The 26642-nt window shown below is 40.1% G+C and overlaps 1 protein-coding gene across 3 annotated transcripts in view; it reads left to right on the top strand.

The window, feature by feature from the left end:
- SSPN (sarcospan) overlaps positions 1-25285 on the top strand; it is a 37458-nt gene extending 12173 nt beyond the window's left edge. For all 3 annotated transcript variants that reach the window (XM_073317627.2, XM_073317637.2, XM_073317647.2), the window contains exons 2-3: positions 14200-14286; positions 18048-25285. In XM_073317627.2, coding sequence (XP_073173728.2) covers positions 14200-14286; positions 18048-18413 — 453 coding nt within the window. In that variant the 3' untranslated portion in view covers positions 18414-25285. The remainder of the gene's footprint in view (positions 1-14199; positions 14287-18047) is intronic.
- Positions 25286-26642: the final 1357 nt, after the last annotated feature.

The raw sequence follows: 26642 nt of genomic DNA, 5'->3' as shown, positions 1-26642 counted from the left end.
GGATTGGTGTCCCTAGGCTCTGTTTGCCAGAAGCTGGGATTGGATGACAGGGCATGGATCACCTGATGATAACCTGTCTGTTCATTCCCTTTGGGGCACCTGCCCTTGGCCACTGTCAGAGGACAGGATACTGGGCTTGATGGACCTCTGGTCTGACCCAGTATGGCCGTTCTTAAGTGCTGTATTTCTCATAGCACAGTGATGGCCTGACAGTACTTACCAGCACTTACCATGCACTGGTATCTGAGTAACCACAGCATCTGCTTGTATGGTAAATTGGAAATCGCTGCCATGTCTCAATACTAGAGCTGGGAGGGAAAGAAACAGTGGGAATTTTTTGTGAAAATACTATCCTGTTTTAAAAATTAAAATGTAACAAAATTTTTGTCATAAAATTTGAATTGGTTTTGAGTATCTCTGCTCAGTACTTGTGTGGGGTAACTGAGTAAACAGTGACTTAGTGGTGACCACTGTGTTTTGGCACTCCTGGTCCAGCTGGAACCTGGAAATGAAACAGAAAATTAAGCAATCTTTGCTAAATCACCAGAGTTTCTGATTTGGGTTTTGTTTGTGCAAAAATTTCAGTTAGGTTTTTCTTTTATTCACCCTGGTTCACCCATCCCTAGTATATACTTTGGCAATCCTAGGTATGCTTGCCACACATTCACAGACATGGTGCACGTGTATCATGCCACCACCTGTTTTGTTAAATTTTTCATGGTCCTTGAGTGAGCCCCCAATATGGTTAAAATTTATCACCTAGTGATTCAAGATAAATGTCTGCCCAACAAAGATAAATGTTGATGCAGTATGAAAAGACTCCAAGTTGCCCCTCAAAACTAGCAGCCACAAAAGTCTTCTATAGGAACTCATATTTAAGTTTCTACAGAAGACTTTTGTGGTTGTTGGTTTTAATAGCTACATAATGTTGTGAGCCTATACAATTGACTGTGGAAATTTAATCTTAAATTGGGAGAAATAACCACCTCATTGCTGATTAACAGACCTAATACAACAAAGATAATTACAGAAAAGTGCTCTATAAATTTCAGTAACTTTTTCTCTAGGGTTTTTTTTCTTGGAACCATACTATAGAATTTAATAGAGAATTTATATGCCTGGCAAAGGTACCTAGAGGATGGTTTAAAAAAACAAAACAGAACACTAGAGCTGTCAAATGATTTTAAAAAATTAATCACTATCAATTGCTATTTTAATTGCACTGTTAAATAATAGAATACCATTTATTAAAATATGTTTTGGATGTTGTCTACATTTTCAAATTGATAATTACAACAGTACAAAGCGTAGTGATTATTTTCTATTTTTGATTACAAATATTTGCACTGTAAAAAGATAATAGTACTTTTCAATTCACTTCATACAAGCACTGTAGTGCAGTCTTTCTTTATTGTGAAAGTGCAATTTACAAATGTAGATTTTTTTTTTGTTACATAACTGCACTCAAAAACAAAATGTAAAACTTTAGTAACTACAAGTCTGGTCAATCCTACTTCTTGTTCGTCTTCGCGATTTGCTGAACAAGTTTGTTTACATTTACAGGAGATAATGCTGCCCACTTCTTATTTACAATGTTACATGAACGTGAGAACAGGCATTTGCATGGCACTGTTGTAGCCAGCATCACAAGATATTTATGTGCTAGATGTGCTAAACATTCGTATGCCCCTTCATGCTTCGACCACCATTCCAGAGGTCATACATCCATGCTGATGACAGGTTCTGCTCAATAACAATCCAAAGCAGTGTGGACTGACACACATTCATTTTCATCATCTGAGTCAGATGCCACCAACAAAGTTGATTTTTTTGGTGGTTTAGGTTCTGTAGTTTCTGAATCAAAGCGTTTGCTCTTCTAAGACTTCTGACAGCATGTTCCACATCTCGTCCCTCTCAGACTTTGGACGGCACTTCAGGTTCTTAAACCTTGGGTTGAGTGCTGTAGCCATCTTTAGAAATCTCTTATTGGTACCTTCTTTGCATTTTGTCAAATCTGCAGTGAAAGTGTTCTTAAATCAAACAACATCCAAGACTGCCATGACATGAAGGTAAGTATCCCCTCTCTGATGGTGGCAAGTAACAGATGTTTCAAGGAAAGATGCCCTATCTAAGAGACGTTTCAGAGTAGCAGCCGTGTTAGTCTGTATTCGCAAAAGAAAAGGAGTACTTGTGGCACCTTAGAGACTAACGAAAGCTTATGCTCAAATAAATTTGTTAGTCTCTAAGGTGCCACAAGTACTCCTTTTCTATCTAAGATAGTGAGAGGTGACGTGTAGAGGGTGATTATGGAATAACTTGCTCATAAGGAAAGTTTCTTCCTAACTTCATCTATTAGTGGTTGGCTTATTTCTGTAGCATGAGGGTTTATATTCCTCTTTAAAAAGGTGCATTCTATTTAATATAACTCTGGGTATTCTCATTATCCATAAAAATGTGTAATCCTCTTGGCCTCAGTGTTATCATGTGTCATTGGGTTCCACAGGCTACAAATGTGTTGCTTTTCACTGTTTACTCTTTTGATTACAAGGATTATTTTCTAAAATTCCTGCTAACTAGACCATATAATAGAGCAGATGAGTAAAATTAGTCACCTGCATAAGTGTTTCCAGATAGGTCTTGAGTTAGGGCCCAAGATGCTCATTTAAACCAGATTTTCATCTCTTTTCAGACATTTTCAGCTCTCCTGCCTCTCCCAACTCAGCACCATATGTTTTCCAAAATCTGTAGGAAATTCTTGGAAGGCAAATATACATCATTTGACTGAGAGGCCTACCTATTTTTAGGGCCACACTTTGGCTGAAATTTCAGCAACAACAAATCCTCATAATGTATTAGGCAGAAAAAAGAGCAGATTAGAATAATCCATGGTTTGGACAGCTGTAGGAATAAGGCAAACCATGTTCATATATCAGAGTGTGACAATAACTAATACTTCACCCAATTATATATATAATATATATATTACATCAACATCTTAATCATTACCAGACTGTATTCTGCTATCTATCCTCCATCTTTGTGTTGAGACCTTGTGTGATTAAAGTCTGAGAAAGTTACAAGCAACTTAAAATAAAGGGTGATTGGATAGGGAGGGCATATCCGGTGGGCCTTACTTAAGAAAAACACTAGTGAGTTCCATGGGAATTTGATCAAAATAAAATCCTCTGGATTTGGCCCCTACTGAATGAGTGGATTGTGTGTATTTATTATTATGCTTTTGGAGACCATATTTTTCTCACCCTTCGTTGCCATGGTTAGTTCAAGGAGTGTAATAGGTTTGAGGGAGGACAATTAGTCATGTAGAGCAGGAGGATGTTTTTGTGCTTCTGCTGCTGCCAGTCTGGCTATGCTTTTTGGAAAACAATCAACCTTTGTCCTTTGAAGACAGGTGTGGATGTTCAGCATGTGACCTTATTTTGGCAGTGAGAAATGAAGTTGGTGTTGCTGGCTTTTTTGCTGCAGCAGATTGGAGGAAAGACTTTTTTCACTGCTTTCGTTCCACTTTTTAGATGACTAAGCTATGTAAAGAGTGGCATCTTGCATACGTTGCTAGAATCTACTCTGCATATGTAAAATGGGTATTTGTAGTTTGTCAGTCACCAAAGTATTATCATCACTAAATATTTCTTTTGTGGTATTGTCTTGAGTTCCCAATCAGGGACAAGTTCTCCAGTGCTAGGCGCAATGAAAAGACAGTTTCTGTCCCAAAGGTCTTACAAGCTATGGGCTATCCTGGAAAGGAATCATTGCAAGTCTAGTCATAAGTAATTGTATTTAGGTACCAGTATAGGGCCTAGTTCTGTTCCCACTGAAATCAACAAGTTAATAACTTCAACGGCAACAGAATCTATCCCTGTTTTCAGAAAACAGACAATTTCAACCATTTTGATAGTGGTTTTGTTTAAAAACTGATTAAAAACAACTAAAATGGATCCATTTAGAAACCTGCTAGATGGAAAGAACGTTGACATTTTCCACAAACTTTTTTTTTAATTTTTCAACCAGCTCTAGTGAATTGTGTTTTCAGTGGTAGAGGATGTAGTAGCCAAAATTAAACCTGTAAGTTTTGTAAGTACATCTGTATCACATCCAGGTATTTTTCTAGGCAGTACTTTTTGAAATTTAAGCTCCTGTGGATTCTTTTCATGCAACTATCTGTTCAAAGAGGGGTGTATTAGCTTATATGGAAAATTATGAAACAGGAACTTGAAATAAACTCAGATTGAAATTTGCACAGGGTTGAAATGCTTATTCCTAGTTAGTCAGCTAATAAGATCAGCTCTTATAAACTCCTAAATACTATTCTATAACTCTTATGGAATCTGTTTTGTTTGTGTGACAAATGCATATTGATTGATAACCCAGTGTTAAGGCTAGTGCATCTTACATTATATATTTAGTCAATAAGGCCTGGTAAGTCTGTTTCATGCTAAGATATTGCAATGGCTATTGAACCTCAGAATGTCACATTTCCTTTATGCTATTTTATAATCAACATTGGCAGCATCCATAACACACACATGCTAGAACATAGTCACTGAGGGAGTCTTTAAGAATATTTACCAAAAGATGTTTGTTCTATTGCACTTCATGGGCATAATTCAAAACTGATCTTTTAATAACACACAGAGAAACATGTAAACTGTTCTCTCTGACTGTTCTGTACTCAAGTTTGCTTCAAAGAGAGAGTCTACCTTTTCAAAAAACTTAAACGTAAACTAGATATTTGTTGTAATCCCCAAAAATCTAAGATTTGGGCAGGAGTTATTCTATTTACCAGTCAACATCAGCTGCTTGCCAGCTCCCTCTTCTTCAGATCTTTGGTTAACAAAAACAAAAAACACAATTAAGCCTTCTAAAATATCCTGTTCAAACCTTGCCTGAATCCTGACTTGATGTAATCCTTTATAAATGCCCATTAACTGTGCTCTCCAATTATCTTTTAGTATATTATTTAAATCCCAGAGGAATCCTACAAAGTGTATGCAGGATGGAAATTCTTTTGAATGATACTTCTTCATATTGAAAGATTTCTGAAGATGGGCCAGATCCTGCTGCTGTTCAAGTCAGTAGGTGTTTTGCCACTGACCTAATGGGATTTGGATGAGCTCCTATTTCTTTAGGACTTTTTTTACTGTAAAAGAATCCTAACTTATCATTAGATATCATGTTAAATAGAACCAGAGCCTGGTTCTGCTCTCAGTTGCACTAGTTTCAAACTGATGTAATCCTATTGGCTTGTACTGAGCTGTGCCAAATTTACACTCTCTCATAAGTGAGCGCAAATCAGGACCAGTGTGCCAAGAAAGTGTGTGTATGGGGGGGGAGGAGGTTCCCCCTGACAACCCTGTCAATGATTGCTGTCAGCAATAAAAAGAAAACAAATAAATTGGAGACAGTGTGCAAATCATAGGACCAGAACATAAATACACATGACATGGAAAGGAGTAAATAACACTGATGCTTTCTTTAGAAATGTTCTCAGGCAATACTACTTAACCATATCTTACAGAAATGACATGAAAGACAACTTTATGGGTAAATCTGTTATTTCACACAGGTTTTGGAGGGACACTGCTGTGTATTCAGAGATACTGTCCTCCTAAAGGGAAACTGATGGAAGAACAGTTGGTAGTATTTGTTTTCCCATTAAAGCATAAACAGGAATGTTTTTATTCAATACCATTTTACAAATTCTTGGATTTGTATTTTTTTCCTCAGTTCAGATGGCCCCCTGCAGTGTTGGGAACCCAAATACAATAGCATTGTGATAGTGTGTGGGAAAACCAGGTTGTGAAACTACTAACAGAAGTCCGGCTCCACAGCTGGTGCAGGCCAAGGGAGTTCCATTGACTTCCCTGGAGCGATGCCAATTTACATGAGCTGAGGATCTGGTCCAGAGGAAACAAAACCTACCAGCCTAGTTTCACTGAGAAAGCAGAGAGAATTCCTTCCAAAACACACATAGGATGAAAGAGAAACAAGAACCTTAGAACCCAACTGGGTTCCCATTATAGTCAATGCAGGTTTCCCCATTGATTTTAGTGTGGGGAGGAGGAATGGGCCCTCAGATTTTTAACATTCATCCATTTTTCATAATCCAGGGTGCTACTAGTAAGGCATGTACAAAATACTGCTCAGTACCTAGGTGAGGCAGGATTTAACACCTTTTAAAAACACACACACACACACACACTTGAACTGGTCTCCTATAACTCACCAGAGTTAACCACATCCAGCCAACATGTTCTCAAAGGCATTAAACACCATGGTGCCCAGTGGTGCTTAAACATGTGCACATTAACTCATGTTGGCTATCATGTTTTAAATCCCCCCAAAAACCACACATACCTTTCCCCCCATAATCTAGACAGGGTCTATAACAATTCCTTCTGTCCACTCTCAGACTTGATCCCTTTTAAGGTCCTGGGCTTGTATACCATCCATGCTGCAGTCATACAGACCTGATGTAATAATCATCCAAGGGGCTCTGGCTGTCCCACTTCTTGCTCACCAGTGAGCTTGCCCCTCCCCCCATCATTTGTGATCAAAAACAAACAAAAACAAAGAACTTGCAGTAGGCCCCACCAAACCAAATGAGACTTTGAATGAGAAGATTAAAGGAAGTCACAAGATGGGATCACAGATTCACATCTGACAAGTGCTAATCTAAGACGTGGGAATTTCATAAACATAGAACACTTCTAGTCAAAGGTTTCAGAATCAGATTTAACATTTATTTAGAAGTTATGAGAAAAACTTGATCAGTTGAAATCATTCCAATCTGTTGGGACCTGATCCAAAGCCCATGGAAGTCAATGGAAAGAATCCCATTTAGTTCAATAGACCTTGGGTCAGGCTCTTAAAAATATAATTACAGAAGATCTAGGTTCTCTAGAACTAAAAAGATGAATTACTACAATTGAGACCATACTGAGTGTGTGAGATGCTGCAGATATTACTTCTGGAGGACTTTTTTGTTTTTAATTTAACAATCAACAATGTTAATCCCATGGTTACTCATGACCACTCAGTCTTCTGTGCTGAGGCACAAGATTGTGGGATTTGAATGTTGGCATGCCAAATAATGCCATTGTATTCTTCCTGAGCACAGAGGTTAAAATGAACATTAGAGGTAGAAGGGTTAACTTTGGGACATCAAAACTCCAATAAGGAGTACCAAGAACACAGGGCCGCAGGGAGTACATTTTTCATGGTGTGTTTAGCCAGTTAGGCAGCAGTAAAGCTTTTAAAAATGTCTTGTCTTGTCTTTTCCCCTGCTTTCACTTACTGATATGATAAAGGTGTGAGTATTGTGTAATTCCCCCCCCCCCCCCATACGTATTTGTTCTGTAGAGCAGTGTTTCTCAACCTCGGGTATGTGTACCCCTGGCGGCTCTCAGAGGTCTTCCAGGTGGTACATCAGCTCATTTATATATTTTCCTAGATGATTCTATAATAGGCAACAAAAAGCACAAGCAAAGTCCATACAAACTAAAATTTCATACAGACAATGATTTGTTTACCCTGCTCTATATACTATACGCTGAAATGGAAGTATAATATTTCTATTCCAATTGGTTTATTTTACAATTATATGGCAAAAATGAGGAAGTCAGCAATTTTTCAGTAATTTCAGTAAAATCAGCTGGGACACTTTCACATTAGACACTGTCTAATTTTATAAGCAAGTGGTTTTGAGGTTAAGTGAAAATTGGGGATATGCAAGACAAATCAAACTCTTGAAAGGGGCACAGTAGTCTGTAAAGTCTGAGAGACACTGCTATAGGTTCTATAGAGCACAAGCTGGAAGTCCATGGAGAGCTGGTCACATGGTTCTAGCTTTGGCTCCTGCAGGATTAGGGTTAGGTGAATTTTCTGGTGAGATGCTAAGTGCTCTCATTGAAGTCACACTGAAGTTGAGGATTTTAATCACCTCACAGGAACGCTGAATAATTCTTAGGGCTGAGCCCACCCTGAAGAGCAAAAGAAGACAGTGTAATTAATTCCTTTAAAAAAAAAAATAAAGAATACTTGTTGCCCTAGATTCCGAGTTCGGAGTAGGGACTGTCCTTTGTAAGTGACTGAAAAGTGCCTAGCATGTAGTAAGTGCTACTGCAAATATAGAATACTGCTAATAAAGACTGTGACAGTACATAAATACCGGTTTCAGAGTAGCAGTCGTGTTAGTCTGTATCTGCAAAAAGAAAAGGAGTACTTGTGGCACCTTAGCGACTAACCAATTTATTTGAGCATAAGCTTTCATGAGCTACAGCTCACTTCATCGGATGCATTCAGTGGAAAATACAATGGGGAGATTTATATACACAGAGAACATGAAACAATGGGTGTTACCATACGCACTGTAACAAGAGTGATCAGGTCAGATGAGCTATTACCAGCCGGAGAGCGGAGGGTAACAGCGGGGAGAAACCTTTTGTAGTGATAATCAAGGTGGGACATTTCCAGAAGTTGACAAGAATGTCTGAGGAACAGTGGGGGGGGGGAATAAACATGGGGAAATAGTTTTACTTTGTGTAATGATCCATCCGCTCCCCGTCTTTCTTCAAGCCTAAGTTAATTGTATCCAGTTTGCAAATTAATTCCAATTCAGCAGTCTCTCGTTGGAGTCTGTTTTTGAAGTTTTTTGTTGTTGAAGAATTGCTACTTTTAGGTCTGTAATTGAGTAACCAAAGAGATTGAAGTAGTCTCCGACTGGTTTTTGAATGTTCTATTTCTTGATGTCTAATTTGTGTCCATTTAGTCTTTTACGTAGTCCAGTTTGGCCAATGTACATGGCAGAGTGGCATTGCTGGCACATGATGGCATATATCACATTGGTAGATGTGCAGGTGAACGAGCCTCTGATAGTGTGGCTGATGTGATTAGGCCCAACGATGGTGTCCCCTGAATCGATATGTGGGCACAGTTGGCAACGGGCTTTGTTGCAAGGATAGGTTCCTGGGTTAGTGCTTCTGTTGTGTGATGTGTGGTTGCTGGTGAGTATTTGCTTCAGGTTACGGGGCTGCTGGAAGCAAGGACTGGCCTGTCTCCCAAGATCTGTGAGAGTGATGGGTCGTCCGTCAGGATAGGTTGTAGATCCTTGATTCGTTGGAGAGGTTTTAGTTGGGGGCTGAAGGTGATGGCTAGTGGCGTTCTGTTGTTTTCTTTGTTGGGCCTGTCCTGTAGTAGGTGACTTCTGGGTACTCTTCTGGCTCTGTCAATCTGTTTCTTCACTTCAGCAGGTGGGTATTGTAAAAAACCTGGAGACATCTTGTAACAAAGAGGATAGGTGGTATTTAGATTCATGATCCTATCCCTACAAGCCTGAACCATCCTTTGAGAGATGACAGTGGTTACTTATGATATAAATAGAAACTCACCCTGGAGATCACTGATCAAATTCTACCCTCACATGGGGCTGATCAAAAGCCCACTAAAATCAGTTGGAATTGCACGTGGTCAAACACATCTCAGGATGTGGCCTGCAAATATTGTCCAAGATAACTAATTTTACTCTTTAAGTTTCTCCTGCATTGGTAGAAACCCAAACACAACAGCAATGGCTCATGCAGTAGAAACAGAAAATAAAATGCCATCACAGATTGGAAGGGAGGCTTAGAGGTTATTTACATGCAAAGCAGCACTGACTTACCAAAAGTTAGTTAAAGTGGTGCAAACTAAAGAATTGTTATGTTCAAGGTGGTTTTTGAGGATGAGCTCTCACTCCCTAGGAAATGCCTCATGTGGCCAGTGTAGTATACTTGCCTTCTCATGGTGGAGATGTTCTTAACTGAAGACATGGGTTGAAAGGCTGGTGCCTTATAACTAGGTTGCTCCAAACAGATGGAGCTCATTAGCTGTAGTAGGGATTCCACTTATGAGAAGGGAGTCCAATTTCAAAGCCAGAACATTGGGCCTGGCCAGCCAGTTTGTAAAAGTTGTGCCATGCACGCATGCTCTATGGCCTTCATCTTCAGGGAGTATATCAGTACAATGCTAGAGCATCCCTCAGAAGTGATGAGACTGCTTTGCCCGACAGCTGTGGAAAAATGAGAAAAGGTTACCACGTTCTGGGTGCATGTGGCTAAAGAAGTGAGCTAAAGAACTATGTTTGATTCTCCTGAATGTAGGAACAATGACTGGCAAATTAGATAAATTGCTGAGATCTTGAAAAGAAAGAGTGCATATTCTCTGTATACAAGAGACCAAATGGAAGGGGTTGAAATCCGTGATCAGGAGGGTTACAACATAATGTATTGTGGCTCAGTAGCAAGGAAGAATAGCGTAGAAATAATCAAAGCAGAAATATTACAGGATAAGGCAGTGCAAAGAAAGAGAATGGCACTGAACAGAAAAAATATTTAATGTTTTATACAATTGAGGAAAAGGAAGAATTCCAGATAGTGCTGGACCAAGTGATAAATGAAGTACCACAAGCTGAGTACTTGATTATCAGAGCAGAACTCAGACATGTGGGAGAACACAGTGAGGGCTATGACAATTGTCACAGAGGATAAGGCTTTGGAACCAGAAATGAAGTTGGTAGAAAATGTTAGTTAGCCAGAGCCCATGGCTTGATTGTTGCCAGTACATGCTTTGTAAAAAAAGGAGAAGCACTTAATTATGTACAAGAGCTGTTCCAATAAGTCCCAAATCAATTTCTTCCTGACAAGAGGAAGAGATCTGAAAGACATGAGAGGCTGTAACGTGATCCCAGGACAGCAGATTGGGGAGCAACATAGATTTGCTTCTAATGGACATCTGAGTGAAAAGGCTCATGGGGGACAAAAGATGAGTTGTGGAAGAAAGAACAAAGTGGTGGAGGCTCACAGATAGGGAAGTTAGAGATGTAAGGATGAGGTTCTACAGAGATTGGACATGACCAAACTGATGAGTTTGGGGGGAAATGTCCAAACATATCACGGAAAGTTCACAAGCTGCCCATGGCCAGATGAAAAAAGGGAAACTTCTTGGCAAGGAGCTGTGGTGGTGGTAAAACAATGTGCAGGAGACAGTAAAGAAGAGGAAGGAAATATTTAAGTGATGGCAGAAAATAAGAATCGTGGAAGGTTCTGAGAAATACAAGCTGGTAAAGAAAATACCAAAAACAGCAGTTGGAGAAGCTAAAGGTCAGGTATTTAAAGCAATATACGCAGAACTACTAATGAAGGAAGTGGTGTGGGGCGGGGGGGAAGGAATATATAGATTAGCCAAGATTAGGCAAAGAAAAATAGAGGACTTGGGAGCTGTGAAATCTGTCAGAGATGACAATGAAAGTGCTGGTGGAAGATCAGTACCACAACATGTAGAAACCCTTGAGGGAGGTATGCTCAAGCAACAACCTCACAAGATCTATCCCCATGGTGGTGACTCAGGCAGCGCTAATGATGCTGAAAGTGGGGAAGACAGTGGGATCAGACAGCAGACCAGGTGAAGCATTTAAAGCATTAGGCCATGAGGGAGAGATGCTGATGGTGAACTTTTTCTGCTTAATTCTCCATCTTGGAAAAATGCCTGATGAATGGAGGAAGAGCACATTGGTCCCTATCTTCAAGCATAAAGGAGACGTGCCAGAATGTAGTAATTACCGACCCATCAAGTTAATGAGTCACATGATTAAATGGCTGGAGAGAATCACTGAGAAAAGACATCAGGAGGATCTGGAGCACCAAGTAATCAACTCAGGTTTATGCCAGGAGCGTCAACAATGTTTGCAAGGTTCGCAGCCTGAATATGGCAGGAGAAATTCAAGGAATTACACTTAGTGTTGTGGATTTGAAGGTTTATGACAGAGTTCCTAGACAATTGTTATGGTACCTGCTGTCACACAATCTGCCAGTCTGAATATGTCTCTCTCTCAAATGGACACGTACGAGGGTAGGACAACAGTTGTGAGAAGCAGCTATGTCTAGAGTAAGCCTTCCACTGTAAAGATAGGTTTACATCAAGGAACAGTCTTAAGTCCATTCCTGTTTGTGATTGTAATGGACCCCTTGATGCAGAAGACTTGGGGAGAGATTCCATGCACCATGCTTTTTGCCAATAATATTTTATTCCATGAAGATAAATACAAACGGGAAAGGGGCCTCAAACTATAGAGGGCTGCATTAGAAGACAATGGCTTCTGAATCAGGTGACAAAAGACTGAATACATACATTTCATTAAGAGGGACGACAAGAAGCCAGTTAACTCTATCAGCTTTAAGTCTGTGCAATAATTTAAATACCTCAGTTCAGTGTTGTGCCATGATGAGAATGTGGTTGTGGATGTTAAAAGTCATATGAAGTGCATTTTGGTATAAATGGAGGGAATTCTCTGTGATAAGAATATGCCAAGTAAACTAAAGAACAAAATGTATAAGATGATTAAGCCAGCCATGATATACAGTCTGAATGTTGGCCCATGAGGAAGAGAGAAGAACAATTACTTCACACTGCCAAAATGAGCGCTCAGGTGGACTCTGGATAAGAAGAGAACTGATAGAATACACAATTAAACAGTACTAGCCATGATGCACGTAGCCCCTATCGCTGAAAAGCTGAGAGAGCATCAACTGAGATGGCTGGGTCATCCTGAGACTACAAGATGTGGGATACGTTGGCCAGAGAGTACATGAGATGTAGTCCCAGGACAAAGATCACAAGGAAAGATGGTTTGAGACACTGAAGGAGGGCATGAAGAAGGCTGGTTCCAGTTTGGAAAATGCACTTGGAGACGAAGCCTTGATGGGACAAGGTGACCCCCCAATTGATGGCACAAGGTGAAGAAGAAGAGGAGTTTAACTTTTGCAAAAAGTTGTGTGTATGATCTTAAATCCATCTACACTAGGCTTATATAAAATTAAGTTTATGTTGATTAGGGCAGGTTTTAAGCTAAGCCAAAATAAGTGAGTTCAAACAAGGTTTTGCTTTGATTTAATCAATTGGTTTAAAAAATGGAAACTGGTGAAACTTATGTGCATAGACAAACCCCTAAACAAAAGATTACATTATGGTATGTCTCCTGGGAAGAGCTCTGAAAAGGGGAGTGGAGCATAGCAACTAGCTGAAGGTTTTTCTGAACCTTTCTGCCTGTGAAGGGCAAATAAGGCATAATGGCTCATTGGACATAAGGGAGCGCACTAAGCAACTGATGCTTCGAAAACAAACAGCTTGTGCTCATCTGTTAGTAGCAGATGTGCAAGGAGCACGGTGAGTTGGCCATGCCCCAACTCTCCTGTCTACCCCAGATATGTCTGTGGGATGTCATTGGACGCACTAGCTGACCTAGATGGCATTTTGGGAATAGTAGGGGCAAAATTTTGCCTGGATCCTGTGTGTTCTCTTCTCTACCTACACAGGGCTATCCAGATGGGCTATCCATCCCAAAAGTTACTATCCATCCATCCAGTATCTGAGCACTTTCCATGTGAAATCAATAGCCAATCCCATGGTAGGCTTGATGGAATCTCTGGATTTCTCCCTTTGAGTTATAACTGTTGCATTGAGTTAAATTTTACAAATAAATAAACTGTCTAGTTTTAGTGTATTAGCCGAATGAAGTCCAGAATGTAAACAAGCATAAATGGAGCCATATAAATTAAGGCCAAGGTTTGCAAAGCTGAGCACCTAAGGTTAGGCCTTAAATGTTTAGCCAGCTACATAAGTATCCTGATTTTCAAAAATGGCGAGCCAGGCAGCTCCCATTGATTCCAGTTGGAGTGGTGAGTGCCCAACACCTCTGACAACCAGGCCATTAATTTAGATGCCTTAATATAGATTGAGGGAGACTAACTTTAAGCTTTCAAATTTGAAAACCTTGGGCTAAATTTAGAGCAGCAGCATTTCCCAGTAGTTAGAATTCTAGCCTTGGAGCTGTGAGACCAGCTCATTCACAGACTTCCTATGTGACCTTAAGTCACTTAGCCACTCTGTGCCTCCATTCCCATTTGTCAAATGGACATAATAGAACTGCCCTACATCACAAGGGTGTAGTGAGGATAAACGTTTTTCAGAGCCATGTTGTAGGATTGTGGGGTACTCAGATGCTATTCGGCCATATAAATACCACAGCGAGGTTATTACATTTTAAAACTTATTTTATTTTAAGGTGCTGGTAATACAGATAGAACATTTTTGTTTGGAAAAATAAGATCTTTATCTTGACATTGTCCCTTTAAATCTCCTCCTTTGCAGGTCTGTGTGGTTGCCTTAGTGGGAATGGTGATGCTTTGTGTTTCATATCAGCCTGAGGAGAAGACCTGTTTCCAGTTTGCTGTAAAGGTACAGTGTAATTTTTTTAAAATCTCACCCCCCCCACACACACACACGTGTGTGTGTGTATAAAATCACAAGCTGCTTTACTGGATATTTTCCCCATATAAAAGAAAGCCAGATTGTGCTTGAAATTGCAAAAATTTAACCCTTAGATTGGCAGTCTAGCAAATGCCAACAATCAAACAAATGCTTAGGAGGATTTATACTATACCCTGCATATCTGAAGTCTGTATAAAAGAGGAATTCTAGGTCAAGATATGCTGATAAATACTTTATTTTCAGGTAAGAGCCCATTTTATCCCCAACATTTTGGGGAATATCAAAGACATTTGGATAAATGGGCTCAAGGGTTCCAAAACTGAGGGGGTTATTGGGTAAGGGGAGACATCAGTTATCAGGATAGAGAATTTCATATTAAAGGGATTCAGATAAATAGGGCTTTACTGTATCTATTTCTGACATTTTAGGATTGATTTTAAGTCCCACCTAGTATGCAGTTTCCCCCTTCCCATAAAATTAGATGCTGACTACATATGCATGTGCAAATTAAAAGGCTTGGGGGAAGACCCCCTACTTGTCCGCCCGCCCACCTACCAAGGATATATAGTAAACCCATCTAAACTATGTAGTCTTGCTTCATATTGTGTCAGGTATCACAGACATTTAGTCAGTGAGCAACACAAGGACTATGCACCACTGATGTCCCATTTAAGTTCTCAAAACAGCAACAGCATGGTAGTTATGGAGTTCGTTGGCCTTGCATCAACCCTCTGCAGGAGGATGAATTTCACTCTGAGGCGCACCAAATTTTTTCCCCAGTGGGAGTATTGTAGCAGCTTTTCTCCAGATTACTTTTATTTCAAAGGCTCTTGTTGTTGTGCTGGTGTGGAATAATAAGTGAAAGAATTAAATGGAAAAGGATAATGAATAAAATTCAAGGGGAAGATTTGCAAAGACACAGGTGACAGAGCTACATCCACCCACCCCTCGGCAGGTAGCACTGACACTGGTATAAAGGGTGGCTCTGACATCCTCTAGCCCCTCTTCACGGTCTTATAGTCCAAGCTGCTCTAACTCTTAGAACTAGTTTCAGCCAGCCCCTGATTCGCTTCAGGTGTCCTGATCAACTTAGCATTCTCCCTGCCTTCTGGAAAGTTCTTAATTGGCCCCAGGTGTCTTAATTGACCTGGAGCAGTTGCTATTTAACTTATCCTGGTATCAGGGATGTGTTTAGCCTGGAGCTAATATATCTATCTCCCACTACTTTTCTATAGCCATCTGGCCTTGCCCCGTCACACTATTTAGACAGCAATCACAGGACCTATATAGCTCTCAAGCGGTGAAAAACATTTTTCTGGGGAGAAATTCCGGCTCCTTGGCAGAACTCCCTAAGCAGTTGTATTTGCCGTTTTGGAGTTGCCTCTGGGTCTGTCATGTGATTAGCCTTCTGATGGGGTCCGTGCACTCACTGCCTTGTGCTCCTTCCCAGGCAGTATTTTCTTTGGACTCACCTTTGATATTTAGAAATGTGTTTGCTTTCATCTAATTGCAAAGAAAATTCTTCTGCAAACACCACGTGAGGATAATAGCTATTTGTCAATTGCCTAATGCCCCCATATGACTCTGTGTGTCTCAGCTGATTGCTGCAGGGGCTGCCTGGATATTTTGCATTTGGAAGGAAAACTGAGGTTTCCTTCATGTATGGCATCATTTTACTTAATGTATTTATTTTGGTGCATAACATGCAAATACATGTGACCATACAAGAAGTACTGTCTAGATTATTTATTGATTTGATGCCATTTTACTCTACCTTTCTGTAGGTGTTGATATCTGCATGCAGTGCAGATCAGTGCAGAAGCAGACCCATGGTACATACAGGCTTAAAAGTTCATGTAATGAGGTCGTATTCTACTCTCCATTCCATTCAGTGGGGTTGCCACAGATTTACACCAGGATAATCGAGTAAAATTGGTTCCCTCATGAATATCAACATTCATGCAATTATCTGTTGCCAGCATGTTTTTCCCTTTAAAAATGTTTGCGTCATCTTTTGAAATATTATCACATGCTCATAAATTACCATATATCTTTGTTTAGAGGCTGCCCTCAATTAGTAGCTGCCCCTTTACCATACAGTTTTTAATAGGAGCTGCCCTCATTTTGTAACTTCACTTTTACTGTGGGCCTTTACCATGAAAGCTGCAGGGGGAATGTAATTAAATTTAATAAAAGCCACCTTCCTTTAGAAATTGCCCTAAGTTTAAGACTGCAGGGAGAGTCATTAAACTTAATAGAAGCCATGGCTTCTAAATGAAGATCTAGATATCTTGAATTCAGTTATTTTGGGGACAGAAGGGATATATTGCTTTGATATCTCCTACAAGCCTACTATTTCCCCCCAAACTGACACATGTTTGGGAAGATAGATCTACAGTGTGAATCAAAGACAAATATACCCAGAGAGTGAATTTGATCCAAACATGCATACCTAGAGCTTGAAGGTCCTAAAAAATGCTTATGTATTGATAGTGCAGAGGTTAAAAAAAAAAAAAAAGCCTTGTTATTTAAAATAACAAATTCCCAACCATGCCATATTGCTGACAGATAGGTAAGAAGCCAAGAGAAATAAATGTCTCCATCCTGCTCAGCAGAACCAGAAATGATATTGGCACTATGCACAGAGTTATATTTGAATGTATATATTCACAAAAAGTAGTGTGAGTGTAATACAAAAATTGCCACATCTAGAACTCAAATGTCAGGAAATTCCATACCATATAATAATCAAAGCTCCACTCCTGCAACCTGAAGTGATTGGGGCTCTGAATGATCTCACAGTGATTGAGAATTCCATCCACAGGACCAGGCTCCAAATAATTACATTTCCCTCTGGGACTGAAAAAGGACTCTATCCTCTTTATTCCGTGCAAGTGGTAGCCTTAGAGACTAAGGGGAACTTAACTTCCTTCTGTGCCTTTGAAATCTTCTCTTTCACCTTCCTGGGCCAGATTTCCAAAGGGGCCTTTGTGAGGCACAAATTCACTCCTATAAGTTCGTGTGCCTGTTTTGTAATTATCATTATTTTCCACATGGAAACTCAGATGAGTTCAAGCAAAGTGCCCTTGCAGTCCCCGCTCATTTAGACACCTAGCTGTCCAATATGCCTGCACAAGTCTGATTTTTGTGTGTGTGCGAAACATAGCCAAGAGTAGATGCATGCACAAAGTTGTTCCTGTAATTCCTTTGTCAGTGGGATAATGACGGCACTTTTGTAAGCACCACCGCTTGCCATTAAATATTTGAGGCTAGTGCCTCAATTTGTGTAAATCGCTGTGGTTCCATTGACTTCAATAGAGCCACACCAATTTACCTTACCTGAATATGTGGCTGTTGCAACTCTAGTCAAAGCAGCATGAACAATACCACAAAAGCGCACCCTGCTCCATTAAGCATGCAGCTTTGTAAAAAGTTAGACTCCTTGATATTATTTTTAGTAGGTCTGTTCTGAAAATTATATTCCAACCCTCATACGAAGTAAGTAAAATATGCCTTGGGAGGGCTGATGTACTTGCAACTGCTTTTAGCACCCACAGCTCTTCATCAAGCCAGAATTACATATTTATTGCAAATCATGAGCATGAAATGTATAAACTGTTCCTCAAATGCACGCTTTCACTAGAAAAATCTGTGTGCATGTGTTGGTTATATGCCCCGTTCTCCGTGTAGTTGGAAAAGAATGTTTTTTCTTTTTTGCTTTATTTCAGCTGATGTACTTTCTACTGAGCGCCCTGAGTCTGATTACCTGTGTTCTGGCAGTGGCTTTTGTTGCACATCATTATTCACAGATTACACAGTTTACCTGTGATGCCGTCCTCAACTCTTGCCAGTGCAAACTGGACACTTCAGATCCCCTCAGTAGGACCTTCGTTTACCATGATGTATCTGACTGTACCAGTGTCACTGGCACTTTCCATCTGTATCTGCTACTGCAGATGGTTCTTAATCTGATCACAGCCATTGTGTGTTTGTTGGCATGCTTTGTGATGTGGAAACACAGATATCAGGTCTTTTATGTGGGCGTTCGGTTACACTCATTAACTGGTACTGAAATCCAGCAGCAGAAAGTATAGGGGGTGGTTCTGGTTTGTTTTGTAGAGAGTGAATAACAAATGTCAGGCTATTACCACCATAGAAACCGCAAATAGATGAGCGTTTAAAGATTTTTGACAAAGACGACCATTCACACATTTTTAATGAATATATTTATATTTTTCAGTCATTTGAAGAGCAATTTTTATGGCTGCTATTGCCAAGGGCCCTTGTGGGAAGAGCTAGATGTATCTCAAAAATTCTAAAGATGTGGCTGTACAAATATTCTCCAAAGAGCATCTTTAATAGGCACAGACAAAGGCAGTTTTGATAATTATTGGCATTCCTCTGCTGAGCTATATATGGTAACAAACAATGGGCCAGATTTTTGGTTGGTGTCAATCTGTCTGTTCCATTGACTTCAGTGGGGCTATGCTGATTTACACCAGCTGAGGATCTGGTCCAGACTGTTTAAGTGAAATTATTCCAGTCATGCTTAGGGAGTTGTGCTCTTGGATATCCCACATTATCATTACTGGGATGTACTGTATATGTGTGAGCAATGAGGGAAGGTTGAGACCCTTCCAAATGAAACTAAGACCAGCAACAAATAAGAATCTATTGCTGGTAACAGTATAAACTCTAGTCAAGGTTTTCAAAAGGCCTAATGAGATCCCTTAAAGAGGCCAGATTTTCCAGGAGCAGTGCTTAGCACTTTCTGAAAATTAGACCAATGTAAGTTCTCTCAAGTTGGACACCTAAAACTGAAGCTCCCAAATAGCTAGCGGCTTTTGGAAAGCTTGTATCAACATGATTGTAATAGCACTGCATATAAAAAGGATTTTCACCCAATTACTCCAGTTTTACTTTCCTCCAAGTGCAGCAGGCCAAATGCCTTCTTGGTGTACTTCCTGTGAAGACAACAGAGCTGCACCAGGGATGGATTTGGCCCAACAACCCTGAAAGATATATCACTGCATAAATAAAAAGGGGACCTCCGAGAAGGTATTGCCAGTGTCCTAAGAACATAATCTGAGTACAAGAGCATAATCATTTCCTAATGAGTGGTGGTGAAGATAATCATTCATTGCAAACTGCATTTAAAATCGGTTTGTATCCCAAAGGTTAGGATCCAAAAGTGCTTTATAGTTTATGGGCCTGATTCTCTACAGATTTGCTCCTTGTATAGTCCTTTGCGCCTCTGTAAATTGGATATAAAACTTGTGTGAGTGAACAAAGACTTCTGATTTGGTCGTACTTTGCACACATTCATTTGCACAGATGCACAAAGGGCAAGGGCCAAGGCAGTGGAGAATCTTGCCCTGTATATCTAGAGATCCCTCATCCGATTGTTAGGACACTGGCAATTTTATTTAAGCAGTGAACCCCAAAAGTGTAATTTTTGAGACCAGCCTCAACCGGGCCTCCCTTTTTGTGCCCACAAACCTGCAGAAACAAGTACTTGTGGGTACTGTACAATTTTGTATCAGCATTAACTGTGCAGGTAAATTGGTGCAATCTAAGCAGCAAATCTGACTCCAAATGGTCTTCAGATAAAACTGAGGTAATGACAACCTTGGGAAGAAGCCAGGTATAGTGGAATTCAATTAAAAAGATTGATTTGGGGTCCACCACCACATTGGGGACTGATCCATCTCTCCTTGATGTCAGTGGAAAGTATCTTATTGATGTCAGTGGAAGTTGCTTGATCCTTATATCTGAATAGCCATTGCATGTGGATCCATGGAATATTTAGCTTTCCAAAGGAGACGTTTATGTGGAAGTAACCTTTCCATCTTTCAAGCACAGTCCAGAGATGGAAAAGAGTGTAAGATTCACCCCTCAAAATGGGGAACCCCTGGAGATCCAGAGGATGCAGCCCCACAGCAGTCTTGACAGCTTGCTCTCAGGGCTGCTCTGTTCCAGCTGTGGGATAACATTTTTCAAAGTGTCTAAGAAGTGCCATTTTCAAAAGGGGCTTAGGTACTCAATAATCTCAGTCTTGTTCATTTGGGCACTTTTGAAAATGTTACCTACAATTTCTGGTGGGAAATACAAGCATTTTACTCCCTTTGTTTGAAGAATGCCTTTATCAGACTGGTGTCTTACCCAACGTCCAGGGGATTTTATTGGCCAGGGAAGAAGTAGTGGGGGTGAGAATAACTGAATTATTTTAGTTTTGTGAAAAGGGTTTTGTTAAACTGTTTCAAAGGGGATAGCTCAAAGAGTGAGGGCTGCCACCACTAAAGCCGGCACCCTTTGGTATCTCTCGCACTATCAGTGGCAAGGCCAAGGACTGAATAGACATGGAGACTGACCAACCTTCTCACTCCACACAGGAGGCTGAGTGGCAGGGCAGGATGGGAAGTTTGATCTGCTGCTGCCTGTGCCATATTTCCATTATAGCTAAATGTTCACTCTCCGGACCTGTCAGTTTTAATCCTTTGACCTTCATCTCAATCCTGTGTTTTTCATTTTTGTTCACTGCAATCTGTTAGGTCCTGTGCCTCCTCCCGCATGTGAAGGTGGGGGAGGGGGGAAGCTGCTGCATAGAGGGCTCCAGCCACAATCCAATGATTTAAATAGGTTGGCACCCTTTGGCACCACTGAATCCATCATAATGGTGAGGGATAACATACATTTGCGGTGAAAGATCTGAGGGTGGCTACAGAAAATACAGTGAATGTATTGGGGAAACATGCCTGTTCCCTAGAACTCTGTGTATTCTAATAGCAACCCACCTGAATTTTTAAACTGCATAGTAGAATTCAGTATATTAAACAGTGCATTGCAGCTTGCCTCTTTGCTCTGAAAGGGGAAAAACCCCAATATTGATCATGTATATTAAAATATTTCCTGCTTAATAGGTATTTTGAACTAGCAAACGATAAACTTCTATGTCTCTCTCTATCTATCTCTCTATCTCTCTAGATGTATCTATCTATCAGGGTCATACATCCAGAACATAGAGGTCATACCAGGAAACAGCCACAGGAGCTATTTTGAACCAGCGGTCTCCTGGCCATGGTTTTACAATATGCATTTTGTTCCAAACATGAAATCCTGAGAACTTTGATAGAGCAAAACTAAAAAGTTCTTGATCTAGAGTCTTCAGAAAGTGCCAGATCCTGCTCCAGAGAAAGTGAATAGAAAGCAAAAATTTACCTTGACTTCAGTGGGAGGAGGATTGGGACCTAAAGCTCTTGCAAGCTATTAAAGAGGTGTGAAGGGGGAAAAAAAATCAGTCCTGGAAATGAATCCTCTGGAAAAGCCCACTAAAACTGGCTAGTGATTAAACCAATCTGGTTGCATAGGAATTGAGAAAGGTTTATATAGTCTACACTCAAAACAGACCTGATTCTCATTTACACTATTGCCACTTTCCGTTGTTCTGGCAGCAGAAATGGGCCTTAAAGAGAGCATAAATTACATTTGTGCTCACTTTATGGCCCCTTTATATTGCTAACAGGCCCTTACTGTAAATGAAAATTTCATGGAGAAAGATCTTTCTATAGACTGTTTCAGACCGTTTTATAGAACTACAGTAGTGGGGTATAATTCTCCATTGCATTCTATTGCCAAGCTTAAGATCTTCATTCTCTACTAAATTCGGTTGGACTTTTCCAGAAGGCTGGGGCCTGGTTATTTATCCCTTAGTCATGCAAGCGGTCCTCGGAACATATGTAAGCAGGGATGTTGCATGCATAACACACAAAGCATCAGCTTTGCTCTGGGTTTGAGATATTTTGATGTTGTGGTATGCAAATACTAAAGTTATAATAAGAACAACAAAAAAGGAACTGAGATACACAGCATACTACTTAGCAAAGTGTCTCATTCTAAAACTGACCATGAACCAAGGCAGTGGCCTTTTCTTATAAACTATAAATCTCTGAGATTTGCACAATCCTCCTCCTCCTCCTCCTCCTCCGCTAGTACTAAAATGAAACTAGACTTTGAAGGAAGGGGAACTGCTGCGATTTGGCTTTACATGACAGATGAGGAACACAGCAGCTGAAATGTATAGACATTGTAAGCAAGCTCACTCTTTGACTGTGCCTTCACGTGATCACCATCTGAGCCTTGCCAGCTCCATCTAGCTCTGTGTGGGCAGCTACTTGGAGCTTTGCCTAAAACAGAGAGCTACAGAAGAGCTCTGGAAACGTAGTTAAGTACTAGGACTAACTTTTTCACCTACTGTGTCTGCTAAATTGTATAATGTTTCCGTGGGGCTTCTAAAATCAGAAACCATTATGTTTGTGTGTTAGAAGCCGTTATGCATATATTCTATATTTAAGTCTGGGATGTCAGGTCCCCTTGAAATTTTCATACACTCCCTCCACACACCCACATGTGCTTATGTCTGGAAAATGTTTTTAGATATTAGTAAAGTGTGTGGGTAGGGGGGTATTCAAGGGAGACACTGAGGAACAACAGTATAGCACTATTTAAGCATGAAGTTTAAAAACCTCCTTAAGGAGATGGAACACTATTACCAGTATGTACATTGTGGCTTTCTATAATACTTACACTATATATATAGAGAGAAATATTGTGTGTGGACCAGATCATCAGTTAGGGTAAATCACCATAACTCTGGTGAACTCTAGAATCTGGCCTTGCATCTTCCTCTATCATAAATCATGAGAGAACTCCACATTTTTACTCTGCTAATCAAAGATCTCTGACCAGTTATAACAGGTTGGAACTGTATATTTAGCTAACTTTTGCTGAGATTTTTACAAAGCTGTATCAGTTACTAATACATGCTTACCTTAATTATAGCACCTGTGGCAAGCTGTCTGGAATTATTAATTGTGAAGCTTTCTTGTGTCAAGTCTATAGTTATTACCATAGCAATTTTTATTTTTTCCCTACAATTCCCAGTGATCACTAATGTTTATCCATGTGTACAATTCAAATCTGTAGTCTGAAAGCTGGGTCTATACAAATATAAACAAAAACAAAGGTTTGTATTGATGGGGGTGTGTATGTGTAATGTTATGCCTTTGTCTGAAGAAACAGTTAAAAGATTCATTTAAATGTATTTCGGGTTGGGGTTTTTTTTTTAAGGGGATATGTATAATGCATATTTCATTTGTTAACATAATGCTTCTATATTCCATGAAGCTGTCTACATTTGAGCACAGCTATTAAAGTGTGCTTAAATTGACTGACTGCAGAGAGAGAGTATGAGCTGAGATACATCAAAACTCACAAATTAGTGTCTACTTCAAAAACTGGATTCTCAGCTGAAAGGAGTTAATGCTCATTTGCTCTCCGATATTCCTGCCACTGTCTCCAGGTTAGCACGTTGCATAAATGTTAAAAGGTTGGGTTGCTAATGTGCAGACAAATGGGAACAGAGAGTGAGCTGGGGGAATAATCTGCAGAAGATGACTTGAATACACACACATCCTTCAGTCAGATATATTATGAATGACAAGCACTGTGCTGACCTCAAGTTGCTGGATGTATGGAGAATGACACAGATTAAGCCAGAGCTCAGCAGCATTGAGGGCCCTGGTTATATTAACAATGGAATATTTTAGCAAGCCAGTTTTCAGCTGAGCTTCACTCAGTTGGGCAAAGAGAATCTTCTCTGAAATGTTCCAAAGTTAATAGAATAGGGATATAACAAAGGATTTCTCTTTTGCCAGAACTGTACCTAAAAGAAATCTATACTGGATATTTTCCCCATAGCCAGCTGCTCCTGGTGGATACAGCTAGAATGGAATCAGTAGTGAGCTCTCCCTTAAAGAAGCCTGTCAGTTTGGGATCCAGTGTTGCCTAGCATACATACACATGGCTCCCATAGATTTTACTGGGAGCTTTGAGGGGAAGAGAGACTTGACGTTTCCATCTCTTCTTTCCTGGTCATGGAAGTGATGATGCCCTGCAGTGTGCTGCAAATCCTATTGAAAAATAGCCATGATTCTGACACTGGGCCAAAGTCAGCCCATAAAGATGTGTATGCAACTCGTGTGGACTCAAATTGGAGTTACACATATGCATAGAAAGGCTCTCCAGGTGTTTGTGGCACGTTACGTTAAAATCAACAGAAGGCAATATTCAAAGGACAGTGCCAAGTACTTTTTGCCTCAGATTTAGACCATGTTAAACAATTGCAGGGGGGAGGGGGGGAGTTTAGCAGGGGGAAGAGTTACAAAACTTGATGAGCTTTCAATGAGAGTTGCAGATGTTTGACACCTCTTGGATATATGGCCCAATGATAGTGTAAGGGCCAGATCCTCAATTGATGTGACTCAGTCTAGCTCCATTGACTTCAACAGAGCAATACCAGTTTACTCCAGCTGAAGATCTGGTCCTAATGAAATGTTTCTAAAAATGCTGCAATGGAAATATTTTTAAAATAATTTAAACATTCTGCCCCCTGCACCCCAGTGCTGTGAATCCAAATGCAAGAGCGCTGGGCTAACATAAAAGAACCAGCAACTGAAACAGACTGGAGAGTGAAACTGTCCAGTCTACTTTCACTACCCAAGTCTAGTTGTTTTAAACAAAAAAAAAAAAAAAAAGAAGAATTTGTTTTTAAAGTAACTCATTCCATTTCAATTACCTAAAGTGTTACTAATAGCAGGGGGTCAGGAATTTTAACCAGTTTACACTGGGCCAGATTCTCAGCTGCTGTACCTCTGTGCAGTGCCGGTTAAGCTACACCAGCTGAGGAGCTGGCCAATCCATTTTATTTAGCAATGTCCTTTGATATTTTAACTGAAATTAAGCTTTATAATCTAATTTTGTTTGTTTGTGTCACATTCATATACATTCATATGTATCCTATTTGTTAAGATAGCTGTTTCCAGACTGAGGTTCTTGTGTGCAAAAAATAAATAAAAAATTATGACTTCTGATAGTAAAAGCTATGCCTCTGATTTAAAAATACTTTTATCTTTACTGCATTTCTAATAAAATCTTTTCATTTGCTCCAATTTGGCTTCTGCATTTTTGTTTCTTTATCTATTTCCCAAGGCAACTGGACTTTTCTTCTGCATATTACCCCATGGTCTATTTCACCAAATTCTGCAATCAGTTTTAAGAAAATTAGGAGACTATTGCCTTCGTATGGGCAGCTAGACTTATAGCTGGAAGAGATGAGTTACAGGATGGTAAAATCTCCCAAAAGAATCCACTATCCTAAAAATCTGCTTATATTTATGATTACGTTATTGTTTATAGTGAATTGTCAAACAGAAGAGGAAACCAGCGCTTGAAGATTACACCGGCCTGTAGGCTAATTATACAGTATGAGTGCATTTCATTTACTGAAGCAGAATGTGAAGCTATGTGTATATATACCTGTAAGAACAAGAAGGAACTGAACTGCAATCCTGACTCAGGCAACCCTCCCACTAAACTGAGTGGAAGTCTTATCTGGGGTAAGAAAGAATGTGGACCTGAGCCTGGAATATTTAGGGGGTGTTGTCACAGAAGTGATAGTGTTATTGAACTCCTTTGACAAAGGTAATGAGGCACCATGTTAGGTAGGTATGTTACAATGAGTTCAGGAAGGAAGAATTCATGCAGAACGCGCAGTCCCACCACTGCCAGATCCCATGAGCGTTACTGGTGACCAATGACTACGGCATCAAGGCTGAGTTCTGCAAGACCTCATGGCTTCTGCATTCATTACACACAAAGTAACCACCGATACTTGCTTTGCTCTCTAGTCATGTTAGTCAATATGGTGAAGATGTGTTAGCAAATAAGAATGGAAAAAAACCAAACTATTTACATTAAAATCGTCCAAATGTTGACATAGTGAGGTGATAACGAGCATTTCCTTTATTTTATTTTTTTTAAAGATTTACCCAGCATACCTCAGCGTTGGTAGTTTTCACTGAGCTCCTGCTGTTCCACCCCACCCCCCCGCCCAAAAATTTTTGTATGCGGTGGCAAGTGTCATGCGCAGGATCACACACTGAAGTTTGGCTCTATTTGGGGATTAGAAACTAGCAGCTTCCTAGTGCACAGTCTTCGTCTCTAATCAAAATACCATACAACCCCCTGTCCTGGAAATAGCTGGCATTTTATAATGCAATCTTTAAGACCATTCAGCCAACATCATCTTGTGTGATGGAGTGTCATATCAACTGCTCCATTGTCACTGCTGGAAGGAGATTTGCTCTGTGTGTGTGTTGCTACTGCACTAGTTCGAGCAGGAATTATTTGGGGGAAGTTCTATGGCCTGTGTTATGCAGGGGGTCAGACCATCCTAGAGATGATCACAGTTGTCCTTTCTCGCCATA

This window comes from Lepidochelys kempii, chromosome 1 (assembly GCF_965140285.1).
Source record: "Lepidochelys kempii isolate rLepKem1 chromosome 1, rLepKem1.hap1, whole genome shotgun sequence".
Taxonomy (NCBI): domain Eukaryota; kingdom Metazoa; phylum Chordata; order Testudines; family Cheloniidae; genus Lepidochelys; species Lepidochelys kempii.
The sequence above is the reverse complement of the archived record's forward strand: the minus strand, read 5'-3'. Positions and strand labels throughout refer to the sequence as shown.